The following is a 26,142-nucleotide window of genomic DNA, read 5'->3' as shown; positions in this document are numbered from 1 at the left end:
ACCAGACTGAACAGGTCATATCACACCAATCACGACTTTCCATCTGACAATAGCCTTCTTTGGCAGGCCACGCCCTGTTAAAAATGGCCGCCTGACAAGGCCTAATTCACCTATAACCCCTTTTTCAGGTGAAACCTAAAAAAACAATCTTCACGCGACAGGGTCTATCTCATTGCTAGCTCTCCTCTGATGGGTGGCATTAAATCTCAAAACGGCTGTACTTCATTAATTACCCTCATCTCACAGGCTACACTTCATCAATACCTCCCCTTCAGGCAGGAAATACCTTATTGTTAGCCCACCTTCCAATCTTAATGGCCAAACTTGACCAGTAAATCCCTAATGAGAGACGACATCTTATCATTGGCCTTTCTCAGACAAGCAATATACTTTCAAAATCACCTCTGACAGGGCATACCATCACTAAATCCCTTTCTTACGAACCATAACTTTTCAGACATTTCAACTAATGACCAATACCTCAGTATTAATGCTATCAGACAGGACCTACATCACCTTTTTTTTCCACAGACACCCTTTTTCTCTATCCTGCTATCCTTCTTTCCTTTATGAAGCACTATTAAGTGGCATACAAGCCGCATGTGGTGCCTAATAAATCAACATTAAGTAGCTCCATCTGGCAAGTTATGAGGAGGTGTAGCTTCAGGAGGGTGTTTGGGGTGTGACAACCCCCCCCCCCCCCAAATAAATGCATTCTTGGCTTGGCAGTTGAGTCTAGGAGCCCAGAATGGGGTCTGCTACACGTGCATTGGGTTTTCCCAGTTGTTTAGTAGGCAAATGTGAGATTCTCATCCCCTGAATCTCACCGACTAAGGTACGCCCATGATAAGCTTCACACATAATGCCATCTGACTAGCTATACCTGATCAGTAGCTCCTCTGACATCTCACACATCTTAAAACAACATCCAACAGGCAATATCCCACTGATAACTGCATCTGAGAGAACACATATCCTCAATGACATATTCTGACAGACCATAACTCATCTGTGACCTCCATCTGACAAGACACACTTCTTTATTGACCCCCTACTCTGGGGTAGGCTGTATTTCTCTCTTTCTTTTTTTATTTTTTATTGTATTAAGCTCTCAAACTAAAAATTGTCTTTTCCTGAGTGCTGGGGGGGATGGAGGAAGAGAATGAAAACAGTAACAATCATATTATCAGAAACGAAACTTAATGGGGCAAACATTGAGAGGGCTTTGCCGCTAGTCAAAGTCAAAAGGTCTCCAAAGGTGTAAAAACATTTGAAGGGAAGACTTACGCCTAAATGTGACAGTCCTAGGCAAACTCTTGCTAATGGCAGCCTCTTCAATAATCTCCTTCCCGTGGGCGATAACTTCTCAAGACCTCCATCTGCATCAATACCCTGACTTAAGTGAAATGCTTCAGAAATAGCCACCTTTGTCACAGGTTGTATGATGGAACAACGCATGCGCCGACCATGCATGCCTAAACAACGTTGTGGGAATAACAACCGCGTTATTACCACGAATGCCTTTACCACGCATGCCTTTACATCGATTTTTCATTGTAAAGGCATGCCTAGTAAAGGCATATGTGGAAGGGCATGCATGGTTGTAGCATGCCATCCCCGCCTTAAAAACAAAACTACCCGACCCCCCCACCCACCCTAAAACACTAACCGACCCCACCACCCCTGCCGCTAATAACAAAAGTACCCCACCAACCCCCACCCACCCTGAGCCCTAAAACCTTCCCCGCCCCCCTATCAGCCCTAAAAACAACCACCCCCCACCCACGCTAAAATCAAAACTACTCTGACCCCCATCCCACCCCTAAAAAAACTACTCCGACCCCAATCCTACCCCTAAAAAAAACCTACTCCGACCCCCCCACCCCACCCCTGAAACCAAAATGAAACTGACCCCCACCCCTAAAAACAAAACTACCCTGACCCTCCACCCCGCAAACAAAACTACCGCAACCCCCCACCCCACCCCTAAAAAGAAAACTACCCAATACCCCACCCACCCTGAACCCTAAAACCTTCCCCGGCCCCCCACCCACCCTAAAAACAACACACCCCAGCCCCAAAAATAAATCTACCCCCACTCCTATCAAAACTACATCGCCCCTAAAAACAAAATTACCCCAACCCCCACCCCCGCCCCTTAAAAAAAAATAACCCAACCTTCCCCACCCCTAAAAACTACCACCAACCCTATCCCAGCCCCACTTACCTGACCGCGTCCTCTCCTGATGCACTCTCCCTTTTTCTTTGCCTTAACCACACATGTGCGTTGTTCAGCACATGCGTGTTTAAGGCAGAGAAAAAGAGAGTCGTTGTTAACAGAAGCGTGGTTCTGTTTGCGTTAACAACATAATCGTTGTTCCGGAGCCTTTGTTTCGGATGTTTCCCCTGGCACATATTGTCAATCAGCCCTATCTGACACTGAATAATTCATCAGTCACCTATTTTACTGGTCATGCTTCATCAGTAACTTTCACCTGGCACAGTACCCATCATCAATAACTCCCATCTTATCTAATGATCTCCATCTGACAAGGCAAAATTCATCCACGCCTCTCTGGAAAAAAACATATATAAGCTGTAGCTCCACCGTACATGCCATATTTTATTACTACCACCTGCTGAAAGGTCCAAGCTCAGGAACAACCATTGGTTTGGTGCTTCATCTTACTTAAGAAACAGGACTAATAATTAGAGCAGCCCTCTGCTGTGATCTACTCTACATAAAGGAAGCTGTACTCCATGTTGTGTGAAGAGGAGCAAATCCTAACCAGAAGAATAGAGAAAGGTGCAGCAGGCTAACTACAGCCTGGAGGTCATCTCTAGGAAGTGAGCCTTCCAGGTTCTAAGAGGACCTTGCAGCTTAGTCAGTCAGAAGCCACCTAAAATATTTTATATCAAGAGAGAAAGGTGCAACTGGCTGACTACAGCCTGGAGGTCATCTCAAAGAAGTGAGCCTTCCAGGTCCTAGAGGACAGTGCAGCTCACCCAGCCAGAAGCCACCTAAAATATTTTATATTGAGATGGTTGAAGGGCCTGCAAAAATTATTTCAAGACTGCAAGAGTGGTGAGCCCACATTATCTTTGAGATGTCCCTTGCTATTTTTTTGACGTTTTGAGAATCAGAATATGCCTTTGTCTAGCCCAAGAAGGACCCAAAGGATTCTCCTCTTTGCCTTGGTTTTAGGCAAGTGTTAATTTGCTGGAGAATTATTGCATTGATTCTGAAATAATTTTAATAACCCTGGTAGAATTTACAGTTCTGTACAAAGCTATCAGAAGGAGGTTCTACAGAGAACTTACTTCCTAGGTCCCGCGCTTTGTTAGGGTCCACATTTATGCTCCAAATCTTAACCAGAAGAATAGAGAAAGGTTCAGCTGGCTAACTACAGCCTAGAGCTAATCTCTAGAACGTGAGCCTTCCAGGTCCTATGAGGACCTTGCAGCTCTGCCAGCCAGAAGCCACCTAAAATATTTCATATCAAGAGAGAAAGGTGCAGGTGGCTGACGACAGCCTGGAGGTCATCTCTAGGAAGTGGGCCTTCCAGGTCCTATGAGGACCTTGCAGCTCAACCAGCCAGAAGCCACCTAAAAATATTTTATATCGAGATGGGCCTGCAGAAATTATTTCAGAACTGCAAGAGTGGTGAGCCCGCATTATCTTTGAGATGTCCCTTGCTATTTTTGATTTTTTGAGAATCGGATTCTGCCTTTTTCTAGCCTAAGAAGGATCCAAAGGATTCTTCTCTTTCCCTTGGCCTTAGGAAAGTGTCAGTTTGGGGAAGAATTATTGCACTGATTCTGAAACAATTTGATTAAACCTGCTAGAATTTACAGTTCTTTACAGAGTTAGAGGTGCTAGAGAAAACTTACTTCCTCGATCCTACACTTTGTCAGGGCCCACATTTGTGCTGCAAGATTGCCCTTTTTATTCCTAGGCACCAGAAACCATATCTGCCATGCTTTCTCTTTTCCTGAGGACATTTGTTCAACCTAGAAACTGATGCTTGTCACATCTGCGGCTCTGCATACCGTTTTTGGCCCAGGCACTACAAAAACACCTGACATGCCTTGTTCCATAGATATCATTATTTGAAGCCCATTTTCACCAACCCATCTGTTGATCCTGATTGTTCAGCATGTGACTCAATAACAGAAAATCATGACAGCTAGTTGTAAGATACATACAGATTGTTGAGACTTTGCTTACCTTCCCCCATTTCTAGTGGAGGACCTTTGGGTGCTAGACCAATTCCAGAAAAAACAGTGCCATTGTATTGGTGTGCCTCTGAAATTGGTTTAGACTTCAACTGGCTACCCCTTCAATTATCCTAATATGTGGGTAATAGGTACTGGACCCTGACTAGCTCTGTTAAATGGACGCCAAGACTATGAACAGGTCCATTGGCATCTTAAATTATGCCATAGACTTGCGTGAGGCCCCTTGTAATTGCGGGGGGCTGATGTGTGGTTCATTTAGAGTTTTGTTCTATTGTTCTAAAATGATCACCCACCTGGGAACAAACTCACTGAGTTATTCAGCTGAGTGCACAGCCACAGAAACCATAGCAAATATAATTTAAACAACAGACAACTTGATATATTGTACTCTTGTATCTGACACCTTGGCCACGGCAACTGGCTAGAGTACACCCAAGTGTTCATGGAGGCTGCATTCTTTTAGTTTTCTATGTGCTATGACATTTGGCTGTCCTGTTCTTCTATTTGTAATTGAAATACATTTCACGTTCATAAATGTAGCTCTTAAAATGAGTTTATTGAGATTAACTACGTTCTTGCAGTACCTAAGTTCTAAACCCTCTCCAGTCTCATCAAGCTTTGACTGCAAACTGTGTTGTCTTTGGAAAGCCGCTAAAGGGAGGAACCTAGCAAGCTCACTGGATTACAACAGTACTTGTAGTCCAGAGACACAGCAGTAACTGACAGTATCCACCACAGAAACTGTCCACTGATCACTGACTGCCCCAAGATTGGGAGAAAATGCCTCACAATATCTGACTGATACAACACTGTGACAGGCCCTTCCTTTTCAAAGGTCTCCACTGAAATGAAATACTTTCTTGATCCCAATGCAGATGCTACAGCTTGTCACTAGCTCGCTGCTCAACCATATACAACCGATAACCCCTTTATGAGATGCACTTCCATATGGATACCTTTCTCCAACAGGCCATAACTCTTCAGTAGCCACCAGAACTGCCAACCGTCATGAATGCCTTTCTCACAGAGTAGATACATTGTCAGTACCCTCACCGTGAGGCCATGCCTTGCTGATACCTGCCTTGATAAGCTGGGCCCCCTGAACACCCTTCCCTGTCAGTTGATACCTGTTCAAGAACCTTTTCTTACAATACTACTCACACAGGCCATACCTCGGTTGCGGCGCCGGCTTCTGGAGGGGTCTGTGTAGAAGGTCAGCTGGGGTTCATTATCGGCCTCTGTCCCAGAATCCCCCTCCGGGTTCAGAAATGCAGAGCCCGCTGGGAAGACAAAGAAGGCTGGTGAAAACAGCAGGCAGGAACTGGGAGCAGCCAACACTTGAATGTGATGTTACAAACAGCAGGCTCAGCATGTCCCTGTAGGTACCACAGTGACGCCTGCGACTCAGGAGGATGCCTCAGGCAGTACTGCCCCAACATCTTTAGAGCCTGCAGGAGGTCTCTGGAGTATCACTCAAGTACCATCAAGCTCAGCAGGAAGGTTCAGGGAGTATTGTCCAGAGGACTGAACAGAAGGTTTAGCAATCGATCCCTGGAATGTTACTCGATTCATACAGGAGGGCTCTGGTGAATGAAATAGCTAGCTGCAGGCTCAGAAGAGTTACTCACTGTGGCTCAGCCATATGCAGATCTACCAGTCCCCCCATCCAGGGTGATGGCACCATGCACATGGAAGTGTTGGTGGTCTCACTACATGGATGAAAGCATACAGCCACAAAAAACAGAAATGCCACTCTGTTAAAAGCACAGCAGAAAGGCCACGTGCCTGTTGGATGAAAACTAATGTTTAGAACCTGGCACCATAACCAAATCTGGCCAATCACATATCAGAAACATGCATCCCTGCTTCATTCACCTAGTAGCGAAACAGACTCACATAATCAAGTGCAAAATTAAATCCTGCTGCAAACAAAGTTGGGCCTCAGAGATAGATCTACAAGTTATGTGTTTAAGGTTTGGGTGTCTTTCTGATACTTCCACCTCTTTCCTCCTTAATCTGACCTCTAAAAGCCACAAAACAACCCTTGAAAACAAGACGTCTACAAGAGAAGCACTGTCTCCTGGAGCCTAGGCTGACACCTCTTACTTCTATGACTTCTTCGACCTCGTTGATACCATACAAATATTGTAGCACAGAATCCTCACCATGGGAGAAAACCTGGGAGTTCATGACAGAAATAAGAAACAAACAGTAGACGTGGCAAAGTGTGTGGAGTTACTTGGATTTGACTAGTACACTGTGGGTTTAACAGTGCTGTGGGTGTTCCCACAAAACCTTGACGTGCACACACCGGAGACCAATCTCTTTTCAAGAGCAGATCATGCTCTAAGATTACTAGGAAAAAGGATTATTCCATAGTTGAACTAATTTGAGTTGTGTTTCAAAAAATTTTATCAGCCATTTCAATTCAAAATTGACATAAACTGCCAATTTTTTCAAAGAAGTGATGATGGCCGGTTGTTGATTAGTAAATTTCATAAAGATTGTTAAGAGGGCATTGCATGATACACACAACAATGGAACTTCATCTTACTAAAATAGTTGGACCATTGTTTCATTGTGGTCCATACACAATTATTATTGTTAATTAGCTGGTGCTCCAGAAAAGCACTATCGGCAGAGGTGAAAACCACAATCCATTTACAGGGTAGAGATTGAAATATCTTGCTCATAGAATTCAGCATTGCCAATATGTCATCTCAACTCATCCTGGAAAAAGAGGCCTGTACACTACAGTCTGACTTCAAACTGTTAAGAAACATCTCCACCAGCCTATAGTTAATGTCAAAGATTCAGAAAAAGAACTAGAAGAGAGGACTAAAGGCTGCCAACAGATGGTACACCACTCAGACCTGAATTCCGAAGGCCGCAGAATATGGGGATACTAAAACATTCTGCGAAACCCGCATGGTGCAGAATTCCCCTATGTGTTCTATTTAACTATTAAGGTCTATAAAGGTCGGAATGGAAGATAAGGCAGTTATATCATAAAGTTTTCGCATGGCTTTTTGCCGCACACATTTTGTTTGTTATTACTATCAAAAACTGTGAGAAAGTAAAAGATGCCAGGTCAGCGTGAGATTTGTACATGCATGTCTTGAAATGGCAATTAGGTGCAAAAGCCAGTGTGCGCACAATTTGCCATTACCAGCCCACTCCTAATGAGTGTTGATTGACTTGAAAAATGAGGGCTACTAAAACAAACCTGGTTCAAATCCAAGCTAGAATCAAACAGAACCTGATGTTAGGACCAACAAAGGTGACACCATGGTGGTGTCAAGCACACAAAACATGTTCAAAACAAGTTCACTATTACAAAAGAATAACTGAGAAAGCAAACCTAGCCAATTAACTATTCAAGGAAGTATTTGCCCATGATTCCTAAAGAAGACAATAGGGGTCATTATGAGCCCGGCGGACGACGGTAAAATGGAGAAAAGTACTGCCAACAGGCTGGCGGTACTTTTCTCCACATTATGACAATGTCCCACACCGTCTGCCACGGCAGTAATGGCCACCGAGCTGGAGACTTCTGTCTCCAGCCTGGCGGCCATCACTAGCCCACCTGCGGGATTATGACCCCCACCTACCGCCTTGGTTTTCGTGGCAACCTAACCACCACGAAAACCATGGCAGTAGGCACCATCAGTGGCAGGGAATTCCTTCTCTGTCACTGATGGTGGTCTTCCCCGCCCCCCTCCCCCTCCCCAGGTTACCCCCCCAACCCTCCCTCCCTCTCCAGACCCCCCACGACATACACGCACCTTCACTCATCAGCGTACACATGCATACACACACTCATACCCACATTCATCCATGCATGCATACATCCATTCACACACACATCCACACACACTGACATACATACATGCACACACGCATGCACACAACACAATATAAACACACTCACACATCCATACATGCACACACATGCAACGCGCATCACACACCCGCACACACACCTGCATTCATGCTTGCAGAAACATACACACCCCCCCCCACACACACACACAACACCCCCCACACCCCTCCCCTGTTGGAACACCTGACTTACCTGATGTCAGGGGGTCCTCCGTCAGGAGACGGGATGGGGCTCTGCTGCCAGCAGCAGTGTCTGCCAGCAGAACACCGCCAGGCCGTATCATGGGTCATGATATGGTCTGCGGCGGTCTACTGGTGTGGCACTGCTGCTGACAGCAGCGCCACCTTACCGCCGTTCGCCGGCATGGCCACAGATGGATTTCCGCCATCCTTCTGGCGGAAATCCGGCTATAGTCATAATCCAGCTGATGGCTGGTAGCCGTGGCGACGGTCTTTTGGCGGCCGTCGCCGTGGTGATAGGCGGTATATATTGCCAATGTTGCAATGAGAGCCAATATGTGAAAACTGTGAATTAATTGATTGTCATAAAACTATATTTTAAAACAGAATTTTTTCCTTCCCTCCCTTCTCTCCTTACCAGTTCGACAACATGGTGCATATCAGAATATCCAGCATAAAAAAATATTGTAGCCAGAATAATGACTACCAAAATAGTGTGAAGGTAAATAAATATGTGTAAGTATAGATTTACAATTCTTAATTCCACGTCCAGGTGGAGTTAAGTATAGTAAACCTGTACTTACTTTCATAGTATTTTGGTACTCATTGTTCTATGATATTTAAAACTCGATATTCTGGTAGAATGTCCTTCAGCTTCCTCATTCTCTGGTCTTTTACCTCCATTTGTTACTGCCCTCCTACATGCCCTCTTCATGCTTTTACTGTTGTGTGTTTAGCTCCTTTACTCAGTACATTCTCTTCTGCTCAACCCTTATCTATACGAATTTGAAGAAATACAAAATTACAGACTCTTCTTTGACAATACAATCCTGAAAAAACAGTCTGGATATAGTGCAACTTGTATAAATGCAATATCCTAGTTTCTTTTACATAGTGTCTCTTGAATCTTTTTTCCTTCTACCTCCCTGCCTTACCTCACCTCTCCCACCTCCGCGTATCTCTTTATTTAAGCCGACACCAAAAAAAAGTCAACCTGTCCTGTCCGTCCTCTGTGGTCCACTTACCTATGTACTCCCCTGAAATATTAACAGAACTTATCATCCACAGCTGGAAGGGAATGTTATTCCATTTCCGTAGCCTCTCGGCCCCTTCCCAGTAAGCACAGTTTATTTACCAACATTGTAATTTGTTGTGAAAAACAATTAGGTTTTTCTCCTTTTTTCTTATCCTGTTATCTTGTTTTTTTCCTTTCCTCATATTTCCGTGTGTTAGACAGTTTTTTCTTCAAAAAGAGAAAGCTGCGTTTCATGCTCAGATTGTAAGACTGCCTGTGTTTTGCAACATTCCTTGCTTGATGCTCAATTTTTGAACTAACAAACACAATTGTATTTTTTTCAATTTAAAACAATTTTTTTGTCAATTCCTTTTCTTTTTTTATTTGAAGCTTTTATCTCAACACCTTCTGACCCCTGACAAATTCAAAACTGAAACGGTCCACAAATCGTGATTCAGAAACATCTTAACACCCCAAAAGTCTCATGCTTACATCCTATGTCGCTCTTTTGCAACTAAACCGATCATTCTAGTACAAACAGGATATCACAGTGTAGAACAAGCCAACGAAACCTTGGTCTTCCTCGGGAGACCAGGAAATTCACAGCTGCACTAGCGTCATCGATGATTAATGTATCCTCATCTGAGAGTGAAATCAGGGACACTCTAAAATGTTTTCTCACCCTACTCTTAAAAAAACTCACTGCTGATCTAAAAGACGTTGTCAATTACTGTCCAAGTTCCCAAGTACACTTCACAAGTTAAGTACTTGAGAGGGAAGAAAATCACTTAACAAGTATGTGAGAAGCCTCCCCAACCGCCTATATTGTTGTTTGGGCTTTAATCTCAACCTGGAACTGAGCCTAAAATGACGGCCATCATCAAAGACCCCAATACCAAGGCAAGTTAAAGTAACTGTCATAGGTCTCCTACAGCGGCCTGCCAAATATAATACATTGAACTTCAAAACATGCCTCAAACACTTCCTAGAGACGTACATGTAATTGGACCAGCACTGGAATGGATTGAATCGTTCTTCTTAAGTTGAAGACTACATGTCAGAATTGGTTCAGACTGCTCCAGAACATTTTGACCTTTGTGTGGTAACCCCAGCAGCCTTCTCTTACATTATTGCAACTGAACGTGTACATGTGTACACCAGCCCCCTTTGCATCATGCCAGTAAGGCTCCAGATATACAACTGTGACACTCAGATCCACCTCAAGGTGGGAAATGAATCAAAGAGTCCTAGAACATCAATGAATGTATAAAACCAATGTATTACTAGATGATGGAAAGCTGCTTTTGTTTCAGTGGTTAAGATGTAGGACCAGTTGACGTTTACCATCAGCAGCTTACTCCAAATTTACCTCAAGGAAACAGCACAATGCCTTCTCAACTGAGGATAAGGTGAGATGTTCGAATACAATGTTCAACACAGAGCAGTCCTTCATCTCTCAGGACAATATGGTAGCCAATGGTGTGAACAACAAACAGAGCATGTCAGGGGACCTAGTCTAACTACTGAATTTGAGCAGCAGTAAATAGATCCAATTAAACTAGACTAGTACAGTATTGAATACCAGGGCCTCCCCAAAACTCAGTTCCTGAAGAAGCAAAGGTTGTGAATAAAAGTGGAAAGGGTGGGCTAAATCTGAAGGCATTCCACTGTCCTGCACACCAGCAAAGAATGCTAATCGAGGCCCTTTTCAATGTACAACAACTTTTTGGGGGCTTGAGCCATGGATCTCTGTAGGAAGTGGCTCTACACAGTGTTGCTACCTGAAATGGGCACCCAGGTGAAGCCTACTCGATTCCCTTGAAGAAAATGAAAAGAAAGAAACATTATGGAAGATCACTTTGAGTCATTGTGGCTGCCACTGAGGTATCAAAATATGTCAAATCCTTACAGATGAGTTAAAACCTACCTGATCAAACAATCCTCTCACTGCTAGTATGTCCACTACAGCTGTCTGCCAGAATCCAATGGTCATTATTATCAATTGTACCTTTTAAACTCCAATGTATTGGCTACCAAAATGTTTGTCAAGCTAAGCATATGTATGGATACAGTGATTTACTATTAGTTCCACGCCTTATTACCTTGACTCAATATTGGTAGTCGATATTGTGAAATGGAGTGGAGGTCAACATAAGAAACCCAGGGGCTCATTTACAAGAATATCACACATTGCCATCTAGTCGTCAGATTTCTTGCGCTTCAGCACATCCCCTAATGATGCCATGTATGCTCTGCATTTACAATACAGAGCTACGTGGCGTAAGTTTTCACAGATATGTCAGAACTTCTGATGCATCTGTTGGCGCTAAACTCACACATTACTGATGTAACATTGTAAAACTGATGCAACTCTAGCAATGCAAGGAGTCTACCATAAGAAAAAGCCCTGTGTCAATTTTACGCCTGCTCGGAGCAGGTGGTAAAATTTTGATGCAGTGAAATATAAATTTCTCTGCATCAGTTCTGTGTGGCTGTTCCTGTGGTCCTGTGGGAACACCTACCCTGCATACATTATACTTGGTCCAATGCATCAGTTTGTAAATATGGAGCAGTGTGGTGCACTGCTAGCGCCACCGATGGGTAAAAAAACAAATGACACAGAGGTGGTACAAAGGGCTTCTAAATGAGACCCGCTATGTTTTTGAATAACATTGCCCACTACAGGAAGTGACAGTACCCACCCACCCTTCATGCAGAGCTGAGGCTGTATCACCCACTCCTATGATGCTATACCTTTCCACTGAAGCCACCTCCACTGCTCAACCAACCCATCATAAGAGTTGCTTGCAAGTACCAACCAAAGTCGTACAACTATTGGACATCCATAAAAATTACTGTGGTACCGTACACCAACTGATGCTATTCAACACCACCACAAAATGGCTCTCCAAGGATGCTGATACAACTGCAAGACTACATACAACATTTTGAAGACATTTGACATATATACAAAATTTAATTAATACAGGGACACACAGTGGGGTACCAATATGATTATCAGTCAGACACGTATTGTTTCAGCAGAAGGTATTGCTCCACTAGCTACAGGCTCAGAAGGGGGCCCCAGGAGCATTATTCCAATCGCAGCCTACTGAGCAGGGCATCTTAGAGTGTCATTCAGACACCTGCAGTCCCAGCAGACAAGGCAAGGCGGTCACTACATAGTGCCCTATGTAAGCATAAACAACAGGGCACACAGAACACAGCATCTCAGGTAACAAAAACCAGCAGATCCCTTAAGAAACAAATGTGGGAACTCAAGATGGAAAAAGATCAGAAAGAATAGGAAACCATTTTCCAGTTGCTAAAGGAGCCGAATCACGCTCTGCTCTGGGAGCATGTAAATAAGTTAAAGAACTGCCACAAGACAAGGGAGAAAGGGGTGTCAGAGACTGCATGGGTCTCTCACGTCTCACTCTTGTACAGGATCTCCATATCAGAATCAGGCTTGACCATCACCAGGCTTGACAAGACTCAGCAACATGCTCTCCCTCACAGTGCAAGGCCTCCAAATGGACGAAGAACAATGAGAGGACAAAGCAGACCAGCCAGTTGCAGCTGAGATGTCTGAAGGCGTGGAGCAGAATCATTTTTCCATTAGAATGATAGAGAACATAATAAAGAGTACCAGGAAAGACAGCGCCCCAGGGCCAAATGGTCTTCCAGCTTCTTTGTTCAAATGCTCTCCAGCAGACTGGGCGCAAGGCTATCTCAGCTCTTTAATAGTGCGTATCAGATGACCATCGTCCCAGACTCCTGGAGGGGGTCCATACTCGGTCCAATCCACAAACAAGGAGATTGCCCAGTAGCCTCAAACTATCGTCTTATAGCTCTCCTGGATGTGGAGGCAAAAATGTATGCTCGATTGCTGTTGGGCCAACTAGAAGCCTGAGTACAGAAGGGCCAAATCCAGCCGTTTTTTCAATCTGGTTTCAGCCCCTATGGAGGAAGCTGTCAGCATGGGGCATTCCCACACAACTCCTAAGGGCCATCATCTCGCTGTACACCCATATTTGGGTCTGTGTACTAACAGGTCCAAGAACATTATCACAGAAAATAGAAACCAACAGAGGCCTAAAGCAGGGCTGCGTTCTGGTCCCACTACTGTTTAATCTGTACACTGCAGACCTAGAGAAATGTCTGAAGACCATCAGCCTAGTCGTACCAAAGATTGGACCTACAAAACTCCAAATCATCCAACACGCTGATGACATTGTGATAATGGACTGCACAAAAACTGGCCTACAGAGGGCGCTAAATGCCCTGAACACTTTTAACACAGATAACCAACTACAAGTAAACCAGGCAAAAACAAAAGTCCTTATATTTGGAAGATATAAGAACAAAAAGACTGCAACCTGGCGTCTGGGAAGCCAGTCCATCAGGACAGCCAGGAAATACAATTATCTCAGGGTGTGGTTTGCAGAGAACAACATGGCAGGGAAACAGAAAGGTATGATCAGACAGAGTTGCAGCAATTGCATATGGAATCGCTCAATTGAGTAACCAATTGAGAAACGCTTTGGAAGCCCTAATATTGAGGGTAACAAAGGCGACTCTACTGCTTGCTCTGCAATACGGTTATCTGGCATTTTCTGAATCCTTGGAACCCACCATACAGCTAGCTCATTGCAGAGCATATCTAAAAATCTTCCAACAACTAAAGTATACTCATCACTCTAGGCTCAGACTGGAACTAGGCATAGTGTTGCAGCAGATAGATTATCAAGCCACCATCCTGAAATATTACATCAGGCTCAAGAAGGCCAATATGCCCACACTAAAGCAACACTTGAGAATCATCTTTGAGATTCCGGGTAATCCATGGTTCATGCAGCTAAGTAAGGCTCTCAAGACCTTTAAAATGGGCAATTCCATCCAGCTGGCAGATACTGTGCCACTCAGCGCTTGGAAAAAATCAATTAACAGGAGAGCAAATGAAATCTCCTGGGAGTGTGACCTACTGTTAGCCAAATCTCCATCAACACTGCAGTGCTAAACGATTCCTGTTTGATTGGCGCCTCCAAACCATGCTTCCGAGAAGCAATAAACGCAGGAATTAGAAATCATATCTTGTGTATGCGAACACTAGTTCTTCCAATCAAAGACTTTAATCATGTCTGGCCTGCACACAGGGACAAAAGACCTTGCAGGCTCTGCTCTTACCCCCAAGAAAGTTGGTTACACCTCCTGTGCTGCAGTGCCCACTTTAGCAGCAGACAGGAGACAGTTAATAATTCCAGCTGCACTGGCTCTGGCGGCGCGGACTTGCAAGGAGACATCAAATCTCTGCTTTTCACACTTGGCCGCCTGGGCCGTGGCCAGATATGCAAAGTACGTGACAGCTCCAAGGTGGCGGCTTGCTCTGTCAGCGGGGATGGACAGCAAGGCTCCTGCAGGGCCAAAGGAAACCTGAGTGCTTTTGCTGAAACAGAGACAAACACCAACTCCTGCTTTACAGATGGTGTTTTTTCCTTCTCTCTCTCAAATTTTATGCAAATTTGATGTACATATTACTAATTGTGTTCTTTGTAATGGGTTTAATTAACTGAACCAAAGTGATACCAAGGGATGTTATTGAGACACTTGCAGGTACTGAACAGGGTCACTGGGAGTATTATTCAGATACCTGCACACTCAATAAGTGGTTCAGAAGAAATATTTTCTAATAACTTGCAGATTCAAGACGGGGTCCAATCAGTAGCATTCAGATGCTCACAGGCTCTGAAGGAGGCCTAGAGGTATATATCTCAGACACCTACAGGCCTAGCAGGGGACCCATCAGCATATTGTGACTAAACATATAGCTTTAGCAGCATAACCTGGGATTATCATTCAGCAATTTACAAACTGAACAAAAGGTTTTGGGCATTATCAGAAACCACCAGATTATATGCTTTTCTTAAAGTAATGTTGGATGAAAAAGATAGAGTGGGACAGTCTGATAATCAGGAAAATGGCTGTTGCTGCAAAATCACCTGTGCTAAGATCTCCAAAGATGGTTTTGCATTTTCAGGTACCAGCCTACAAGATCTGCAAGGATAGATTACCATTCCTGAATATTACTCTAAGGACTGTAAGCTGCAAGCCAGCTAGACTGTGGAAGGCGTCAGTGTTTAAGAACTGAGCGCTTTCCCTGCTGTCTTGCATTAGTGTATGTTGCATCGTTTGAAGTCAAGAGACAGTTCTGCTGTGTTAGATATGAGTCATTAACAAAAGCGAACCTCTTATGATAGAATCCCCTGAAAGAGACTGAAGCTTCAAATAACTTGTACAGAACAAGGTGTACTGTGAATCAGATTCCACAGTTGGTGTGGCAACTGAAGAGAAGCGCTATTATTTATGAAGTGAATTTCAAGGTCAGTGACAAGATGTCATTAACAACCCTATATTTCTCATACTGAGAAGAGGAACTCTGGAAAAGAAGAGACTATATGGGCCTGATTAAAGAAAAGTTGTGCTGCACCCAGTGCAGTATCACCTTTCTTGCACCCCTTAGCACCCCCCCTAACATCACCATGTGTGTGCCATATCTAAGATATGGCGCACCATGTCGGTAGATAGGGGAACTTGCAGCTTTGCAGGATCAGTGTAAAAATTTTTGATACTAAACCTGCACAGCCCATTGAGGCCCATTGTAAACTATAGTGTGCCTCCTTTTAATGGCTGCTCTGAGCAGGCGTTAAAAGTGCCAAAAAAAATGACGCAAAGAAATCTCTTAGATTTCTTTGTGCCATTTTTCAGCCCCCCTAACAGGGGAATGCCCCCTTTACATACTTTATGCCTGCCGCAGGCATAATGAAGCACAAAAGGTTACAAAGTGGCGCAATGCGTACATTGCGCCACTTTGTAAATTTGGCTCAATGATTTTGGCCTCGTTGGGCCACATTAGCATTAAAAAAAATGACGCTAATGTGGCACAAGGAGGCCTCTATAGTTGTAGTTACTGAGGCTCTGAGATACCCACTGGTCCTGTAAGTGTTGTTGAACATGTGTTTTTGTTTATTGACAGTCACAATCTGATAGGGATGTGTTGCTAAAGTGACTCACCATAGACCTTTTTGCTTGGGGGGGTTGGTTTAGAGCATGGGTACTCACAAACTTTTTCTCGGGGGCCAAAATTGCAGTATGGTTTGCGGCCGAGGGCCGCACTGAAGTGACAGCGGGGGGCGGGGCTTAGAGGGGGCGGGGCTTCGAGGGGGAACAACCACCCCACCCCCTTTTTCAAAACAATGCCCCTACCCCAGTAACACACACAGCGCGCACACATACAGCGCCATCTGCTCTCACCCCTACCCCAGTAACACACACAGCGTGCACACATACAGCGCCATCTGCTCTCACCCCTACCCCAGTAACACACACAGCGCGCACACACACAGCGCCATCTGCTCTCACCCCTACCCCAGTAACACACACAGCGCCATCTGCTCTCACCCCTACCCCAGTAACACACACTGCGCCATCTGCACACAGCGCCATCTGCTCTCACCCCTACCCCAGTAACACACACTGCGCCATCTGCACACAGCGCCATCTGCTCCCACCCCTACCCCAGTAACACACACAGCGCCATCTGCACACAGCGCCATCTGCTCTCACCCCTACCCCAGTAACACACACAGCGCCATCTGCTCTCACCCCTACCCCAGTAACACACACTGCGCCATCTGCACACAGCGCCATCTGCTCCCACCCCTACCCCAGTAACACACACAGCGCCATCTGCTCTCACCCCTACCCCAGTAACACACACTGCGCCATCTGCACACAGCGCCATCTGCTCCCACCCCTACCCCAGTAACACACACAGCGCCATCTGCACACAGCGCCATCTGCTCTCACCCCTACCCCAGTAACACACACTGCGCCATCTGCACACTGCGCCATCTGCTCCCACCCCTACCCAGTAACACACACAGCGCCATCTGCACACAGCGCCATCTGCTCTCACCCCTACCCCAGTAACACACACTGCGCCATCTGCACACAGCGCCATCTGCTCTCACCCCACCCCAGTAACACACACACACAGCACACACACAGCGCCATCTGCTCTCACCCCTACCCCAGTAACACACACAGCGCGCACACACACAGCGCCATCTGCTCTCACCACTACCCCAGTAACACACACAGCGCGCACACATACAGCGCCATCTGCTCTCACCCCTACCCCAGTAACACACACAGCGCGCACACACACAGCGCCATCTGCTCTCACCCCTACCCCAGTAACATACACACACAGCGCACACACACAGCGCAATCTGCTCTCACGCCTACCCCAGTAACACACACTACATTAAAAACAAATAAATAAATAACCAAAGAGCCTTACTTGACTCAAAGCACTGTAAAGATGCCACAAATGTGGAACAGCAGGCAGGCGGGCAGCAGACGTGGAGCCGGTGACAGGAAGCAGACGACCAAAGCCCCATAAAAGTTAGCTGCAAGCGCTGACTTTTATGGGGCTTTGGCTTCCAGGATCGTCAGGGCAATGCCATAAACAATGGCCGCCGTATGTAAACATAGAGGAGGGCCGTGGGAGCATGCTCCCGTGGCCCTCTTCTATGTTTACATACTGCTGCCATTATGATGTGCTGTTTGGTGTGCGTCTCGCGGGCCGCCAAGCTAGGTCCGTGGGGCCGCTGGCGGCCCGCGGGCCGTACTTTGAGTACCGTTGGTTTAGAGAGTCTGGTAAAATTGGCAGGTTATCTGTTAAGGAAGCTTCCTGTAGCAAGAAATTAAGGAGCCTTTGCATTGCATGAGAACAAATTTATTTAAAGGAGTCTGAATTTGGAATGTCCTTTCGTTTTAGGTTCCTGAGGTCTCTGGAGAGTCTCTGTGTTATATTAGACTAAGGAAATCTTCCATAAGGAAGATTTACTTCATCTAATATAAAAAGAAGGAATACAGTGTTGCAGAAGGCACCCTTATTTAGGGACAGGAGTTAGGAGAGCAATTCTTTAGCAATATATTATGAAGAAGTCTCCAAATTCTGTACGATTGAATGTAATCCGAGAAGGCTGTCTCAGTGAGTGTATATGTAGTAAGAAATTTGTTACTCTGCAGAAGTTACTAAGATTGCTCCGTGATTGGATGGCTAACAACAGGATTTCATCTAATTGGAAAAGATGTAAAAAAAAGATCCTTTTGGTTCAAAACGTCTGAAGACTGACATATGTTGGTAACATGCTTCCACTGATTTCCCACAGAAGTCCTGATCCGGGTATGATGGTTGCCCTCTACATTTGGTTGTCCAGAGCAGTGTGCATATCTCATTGTGCTATTTGTTCTGGGTCTCTCTTCCTTCACATCAACCAAACAAGTGTTCTTTGATCTAAATATTCTCCACAGTTGACCCTCCATTCCTTCAAAAATATTGCATGGGGGCATGGCCAGCTGTCATGGACGTGGTGATGTGATCCACGGAAGCTCTGCTCAAATCCCTGCAAAACAATTCAATCTGCCACCCCGCTGGCAATATCCACGTGCAGGAATATTAGAGGTCGGAAGGGGGCCCTCGGGATGACCCTTGAACCCCTGGTGATGGAGTTAAACCACAGAGAAAAGTGTTACTGCGATGACCTGGGACTAGATGGAGGCCAAGCAGGAGCTCTTCATCTGCAGAGAATGGGCCCTCGCAAATCCCAGGGGCTAGAGGTGTTGACTATCAGCGATGACCTGCAGTGGCCCAGCTGGAGACCTGGTGAAGATCATATGGTGATAGAATGCAGCGGGCAGGTCTATAATTGAGGTCCTGCCTGCTGCCAATACGGAGGAATGGAACAACGGGTCCATTGGGCCTAGGAACGAAGAGCAGGAATCACCCCTGGAAGTGAGCCGGCTGCACTTACTGGATAGGCTTCCGGCAGGAGGAATGACCTTGGGGCTTCGCACCGGGAAGCACCCCACAGGAGTATACTGAAGCTTACTTTGCCTATGCCTGACTTTAAAATGGCACTTGCCAGCGCTGCGGACCTGGCCAACTGGGTTGGAGACCCTAGAGCAGCAACGAAAGAAGAGGTGGCCCCCGCTCATGAGCTCATTCTCATCCCTGTGGGAACCACCAACCGGCTCTTACCTGTTGGCGAGGACATGGATGAGTCTAGCTGTGAGGGGTTGAAGTCAAGGCCCCCACATCGCGCCTGGCCTCTGAGAAAGGTCCACATTTCAATCTGTTTGGCTGAGGGCTACACGGTTAGAAGTATAGAGCTCTGAATGAAACACTTGATTGCATACCTACCCCTGTAAATGTCGCATAAGGTATGTGGTGCCAGGTACTGCCCCAGAAGTTATTGCATACAATCTTTGGTCCATTGGTTGGTGCCCTCACACCGTGGTGCGATTCTCTGAAAAGAAGTCCTGTGCAACTTCTCTTACTCAGACAGGCAGTATTTCACAGCCTCTATGTTGCACAAGAAGCCCCAACTGAACAGAGTGTTCAGTTATTTCTTGCCAGCGGAAACCAGATCCGATAACACAATGCGGTCAACAGAAGAATCTGTGGCGTTGACAAAAGAGGATCCCCTATCCTCACTGAGGGAGTTCAAAAGTGAACTCAGGGAGGAACTAAACACAGATAATAAATCCTTCTTTGACTGTTTTAAATCTGAATTCAACGCCCGCCTCATCTCCCTACAATCTGATGTGCATTCAGTGGGGACTCGCACCCTAGATTTTGAGTTAAAATCTTAGGAACTAGAGGGCAGGTTACAGTCTTTGTCCAGAGGAGTGGCCTCTCTGCAAACTCAACTGACCTCTGCCTTTCTCAAATGGAAGATCTGGAATATCGATAACATAGGGACAACATACGGGTGAGAGGACTGGAAGAAGGAAGTGAAGGAACTGACCTTGAGGCCTTTGTGGTAGGCCTCTTCTCTACTAATCTAGGAGACGGGCACTCAGAAGTGCAACTGAAACAAGTGCACAGGGTCGGTCTTCATTCCCCTGGGTAAGGAAAGCAGCCCAGGGACACATTAGCCAAAGTCAGTTCATTTAAGGTAAAGGAATTGATCTTTGAAGAACCTGCTCTCTGTATCAAGATGTTGCTCTGGCGATGTTATACCGCAGACTACAGTTTCAACTGATCACAGAGGACCTGAGGTCTAAACGTATTTAATATCGATGAACATACCCCTTCGTTATAGCAGTTGAACTCGATAACAAGCAACACAATGTCACTGATTTTATTGAAGCAGCTACGTTCCTAGGTCTCACTGGAGGAGGGGACCCGGAGGCTGCGGGGAGCAACAAACCAATGCTGGAAATGTCTGAGGGTCTCCTGGCCTCCACCCACTGGCAGCAGCAGAGGAAAGGTGGGAGACACACCAGGAAATGATCAGACAACGGGCCCTCTTGTGGCTGACACAGATTTGGTTGGGGTGGATGGGGAGACATGGCTCCAGTATAGGGCATCTTAATTTCAAACCTCCTTGTCTCCTCCGATGAGGGTTGGGGACATCGGGAGAGAATCCTTGGGCCTTATGAATCCCAGGATTCAACACAGAAACTAAGCATCCATTTTAAGACGCTACCAGTGTTGTCGTTACTTAATCTCATGACGCATGGCATCATACATGAGCTCATCATTTGCACTGTGCGGGTGCTAAGAGAGTTATAGGACCACTAACCAACCTGATGTTGGATACATGTCTAGATGCTGGTGTATCCTAAACAGTTTTAATACAGCTATTGTTATGTATTAATGTTTTACCTTATATTTACCTGTGCATGGATAACGGTAATATGTGGCGACACGCGATGATGGATGGGGGGGTGGGTAGGAGCAGAGGGGGAATGCCACTCTTTTAACTTACGTAGGTCAAGTAGAGATGTGGCTCGACATTTGGAGTCCACTCAAAGGCTTTTCAATGTCCCTTACTTTTTTAATGTGGAATGTGAATAGTCTGAATTCCTCTAATAAGCCTACTCAGCTTTGGAAGTACTTGGGGGACCACCATTTTGATGTTATAGCACTACAAGAAACTTATCTTAAATGAGGAGATGATTTGAGATTGCGTCATAAATGCTTTCCACTTATTTATAGGTCGTCAGCTCCTACCAAACACAACGGGGTGGCCTTACAATTCCACCCATCCGTTTATTTCCAAATACAAGGTAGCAAATCCAATAAAGACGGTAGGTTCTTGCTGGTTAAATGCTTACTCCATGGCAGGTTGTGTACAATTGCTACACTATATGCCCCCAACACCGCCCAATCCCAGTTTCTTCCAGAATTTATGTCCGTACTAGGGGGTTATGAAGAGGGGAGATCCTTCTACTAGAAGACTTTAACATGATGTGGGATACCGCCATGGACACCACCCATGCTCATAGGGCGCCTAAAGGCATATTCACAAAAACTCTAAAGTCTGCTTTTCATGACCTGGATCTCCTTGACATGTGGAGGGTAACACATCCCAATACAAACACCTACACCTTCTTTTCCCATTCCCATAGGTCATACCAGGGTCGTATTGGGATCACAATTCAGCCTGGGCACTCCAAGAAAAGTGGCCCACATTCCCAAATCGTTAATATTCTTTTTGTAGGTTTATATAGCGAGAACTCGTAGCAAAGGAATTGGAGCAATTACCAAGAGCACCAGATACATTGCACAAGATCAGGCTCATTTTTATATTAGGTAGGGAGATTAAGTGATTTGCCCAGAATCACTGGATGTCATAATGAAGCCAGAACTCAAACTTACTTCCCTAGTTCCCCACCTTCAAGGCCTAAAAGAAACTGGGACGAGGTGAAAAACCTGCTCCCTGGCGAGGATACTTCTATTACTCATCCCCTCCCCAGCCCACTATAGCCTCAGGGTATGACCTAGCAGGGAAGTGGGTTCAAGAAATACACAGGTCTGCTGCTGCTACTTGAGTTGGACTTAGGTAAGAATGTCCACCAAACGAGGCCCCTGCATATTCCCACTCGCCCCACACCCACCATGGCCTGAAAGTGATGGCCCAACAGGGGATGACACTGCTTCTGGGCTAGGCCAGAACACGAGGCAGGGGACCAGGGTGAAATGGTCCTAAGGACCAGAACAGCTCCTGTCCCCAGCCTCAGTTTGACAGCATGCAAGCGAGTGCCCATGGTACTGCTGACACATTGTAGTAGTGTGGCAGGGACAGGGAAAGATATAAAGTATCTGTGGGGTGGGTTTACAGAAGCACTAAACAAGTTGTCCACAGGTGACCCTGAGGCACCAGCCCATCGGCCAATGCCCGATTGCCTGCCTTCCCAATCCGGCCCTGGGACATACTTCAGAACTGACGATGTTTTCCTTAGTCAACACCTTCATCAGGCCACCATCACGGCTACCATCTGCCCTTAGTTCTTTCAGACCATTCTCCTCGATTGGTCGGCCTTGCAGCCTAAATTTCGTAGAAGTTTTTTCCCAAATGCGCTCACACGAGACCTGACATTTCGAGACAAGCTTAGGAAAACGATCATGGAATACTTTCATTTGAACGACCCCAGCGAGACTTCTCACTCTACGACTTGGAATGCATTTAAGGCAGTCATACGGGGTAAAATGCATCTCCTTGGTGACCACACTAAATAGGCAAAAGACTAGGGAAAGCTACATACTAGAGGAGGAGCTTGTCGAAGCAGAGAAAGCTCACAAGGCAACCCCTTCCCTTCCACTACAACAGAAAGTGAAGTCATGAAAAAACAAACTTCTGGCAATCTATCCTAATAGGGCCAAAATTACTCGTATACATTTGAAGAAAATCTCCTATGAAAACGGTAATAAAATAGGCACCCTCTTAGCAAGACTGCCACGAATGATACAAGGCAAAGATTATTAGTCACATAAGGGATCAGACCAATGTACTACAGCACTCAGAGGATGAAAAAGCTGGATTATTTAGGGACTTCTGTAAGCATCTTTATTCGGCAGACCCCATAAATGTGGTAGAACAACAGGCTTACTTAGAAGGGGTAGAATTTCTGAGATTCTCTTCAGAAGCTAATGATACACTGAACAGTCCCATATTGAGAGAAGAAGTACAAAGAGCCATAGACACCCTCACACTACATAAATCCGCTAGCTCAGATGGCCTTAATGCACACTTTTATAAGACCTTTAGCACAGACTCAACTCCCCAATTAACTGATCTTTTCAACCATATTGTAGAATTGCAATCAGTGACCACTACAATGGATTAACTCCTACTAACGGTCTTTCCTAAGCCCTGGAAAAATCCCCAATCCTGTGCATCTTATAGGTCTATAGCCCTTTTGAATTTAGATTCCAAATTTTAAACAAAAGTCTTGGCCAATAGACTGGAAGACATCTTGCCCAAGTTGATTCACCCGGACCAGTCAGGTTTTATCAAAGGCCACCAGACCCATGACAACTTGCGACGTGTAGTCAACTTGATGGAAAAAGCAATGTGGAAATGTATATCGGCAATGCTGCTGGTGCTAGACGCTGTGAAAGTGGTCAATTGAGTAGACTGGATGTTTTTAGTGGCCATATTACGACGGTTCGGATTTGGTAAGCACTTTATTACCATGGTAATAAGTAACTACGCAAGCCCACAGTCTCAGGTGATCCTCAAGGGTACGGCTTTGGACTTTTTTGAGTTGACAAGGGGGGCAAGGTAAGGGTGCCCACTTACCCCTTACTTTTCACACTCAGTACAGAGCCCCTAGCGGCCATGATACATGCCAACACGGATATCCACTGGATTGGATTTGGAGCAGATAAACACAGGGTTTCTCTTTCGCTGATGATGTCTTGCTGGCTCTCACCTCCCCCCCATGACCCACTATTGACCCTGCAGATGGAGCTTCAAGCTTATGAATCTGTTTCAGGTTTCCGAGTCAATTTACAAAAATCATACTAACTCAACTTGCCAGTGCCTCCATCGGAAATGGAGGAATTGGCCTCTGCCTCACCCTTCCAATGGGTTAAAAAAGAGATCACATACTTAGGCGTAAAATTAACCCTAAAGTCTCTGACTTTTAAGGCTAACTATCCCCCCTACTAAGATGCCTACTAATAGATTTTAAGCGCTGAGCCCCGAAGCACCTTACTTGGGTGGGGTGCATCAATGCCATTAAAATGACTATACTACCATGCATACCATACCTATTTCAAGGGCTCCCGATTAAGGTGCATAGAGATTTATTTACAGAATTCTGCTCTCTGATAACATGTTTTGTTTGGCAGGGCAGTGGGGCATGACTCTCTTCCAAAATGTTAGCCACCCCAAAAAAAAACTGGGGGGTTTGGCATTACCGACTTTCTTACATACTAAAGAGTGATACAACTACGAGTCATGTCGGAGTAGTCCCTTGTGGCCTAAGACAAGATGTGGCTACACATGGATCGAGCAATCGTGGGTCACACAATTTGGGATAATCTGCGGAAGCCCAAACAAGAGAGCCCTTGAAATCCCTACTTGAGCACCCCCATGGCCACCACATGGAAGGTCTCGGATGCCGTCACAAGAGCATCTGAGCTGACGTCTTTCCCTTCCCCTTAAGCTCCCAGTCATTAAAACATGGCCTTTCCCTCGGGGCTACACCCGGGACCCTTTGATAAATGGAGGGAGAGAGGCTTCCTGAAGATCTCTGAATTATTCCATAGTGATGACATACAGAATTTGAGAACTGCTGTCGCAACTTCACTTCACAACAATCAGAAATATTTACTACACTCAATTGAAACATTGGGTATTACAGCCCCAGGTACGCCAGACAGCTACTAGGGAACTACTCCCTACAGAACAATTCATATGCAGGGGCCGGTTGTCATGGGATAGTATCTCCACTCTTTAAGCCATATGGATAACTGCGGGAAAATCACCCACGCCACACCATGAACGGTTTTGGGAACGGACACTGTGACAACCCATAGACGCTAAACAATGGCGCACACTCTATTGTGATATCACTAGGTTCAACCAATCAATGGGCATGAGGGAAGCACATTATGAATTCCTTTATGACCGGTACCTCTGCCCAGAGAAATGCAAGAAAACTTTCCTGAATACCTCAAGCTATTGCTGGAGGGGGTGTGGAATGCTATGTGACTGTAGGCACATATGGTGGGATTGCCCGACGATACATCCCTATTGGGAGGTAATACTGTCTCATCTCAAGGACAGTCCTGATTGGGTCCTATTGAGTCTTTGGGACTCCACGTTAAAACGCCAGACATTGGGTGACAATTCTATCATATGGCTTTGTCTGGGGCGGCTAAGTTGACTTTGGCAGCGGCATGGAAGAGGACTGCCACTCTGTCTATGTCCCAATGGTATAATGGACTCTGGCAAGTCCTTTCCATGGAACGTATGGCTGATATATTGACCAACACGAGGAAGAGATTTGACTACATATGGGCTTCCTTTTTCCAGTTCCTATCATGAGGCTTAACCCTATTCGCCTGCCTGTAATCCCTGCATTCGGGCACTTCACCTCTTCCAAATTTAATGGCCCTTGACTCTGCCCTTCCCAAGATGTTGTTCCGTTGACATGCACATGCTCCGCCCGACCCAGGACAAACAAAGCAATGTTGATCAGAGTTTCTTTGTTTCATGTCGTTATTGCTCCCTATTTTTTCCCTTGTACGATGTTCTGATATTATGGTGCCATTTTTTATCTCGTTTGCTGCATCACTTGATGTTCACGATATTTTCACAGATGTATATCCATTTGCTGTGTAAGCTCAATGTTTGAAATACTGTATCAATCTGGTGCATTCTATTCTCGGAGGCTTATGGCAAATAGTTGATGCGTTGTCATCTGCTGTGCCACATAAAACTTTAATAAAGAAAGTT

The 26,142-nt window shown here is 45.5% G+C and overlaps 1 protein-coding gene across 3 annotated transcripts in view; it reads right to left on the bottom strand.

Moving 5' to 3' along the window:
- ASTN1 (astrotactin 1) overlaps positions 1–26,142 on the bottom strand; it is a 536,836-nt gene that overhangs the window by 240,107 nt on the left and 270,587 nt on the right. For all 3 annotated transcript variants that reach the window (XM_069231561.1, XM_069231562.1, XM_069231563.1), the window contains one exon: positions 5,412–5,519. In XM_069231561.1, coding sequence (XP_069087662.1) covers positions 5,412–5,519 — 108 coding nt within the window. The remainder of the gene's footprint in view (positions 1–5,411; positions 5,520–26,142) is intronic.

Source organism: Pleurodeles waltl, chromosome 4_2 (assembly GCF_031143425.1).
Source record: "Pleurodeles waltl isolate 20211129_DDA chromosome 4_2, aPleWal1.hap1.20221129, whole genome shotgun sequence".
Lineage (NCBI taxonomy): Eukaryota > Metazoa > Chordata > Amphibia > Caudata > Salamandridae > Pleurodeles > Pleurodeles waltl.
Note: the sequence above shows the minus strand (reverse complement) of the source record. Positions and strands in the feature narration are given on the sequence as shown.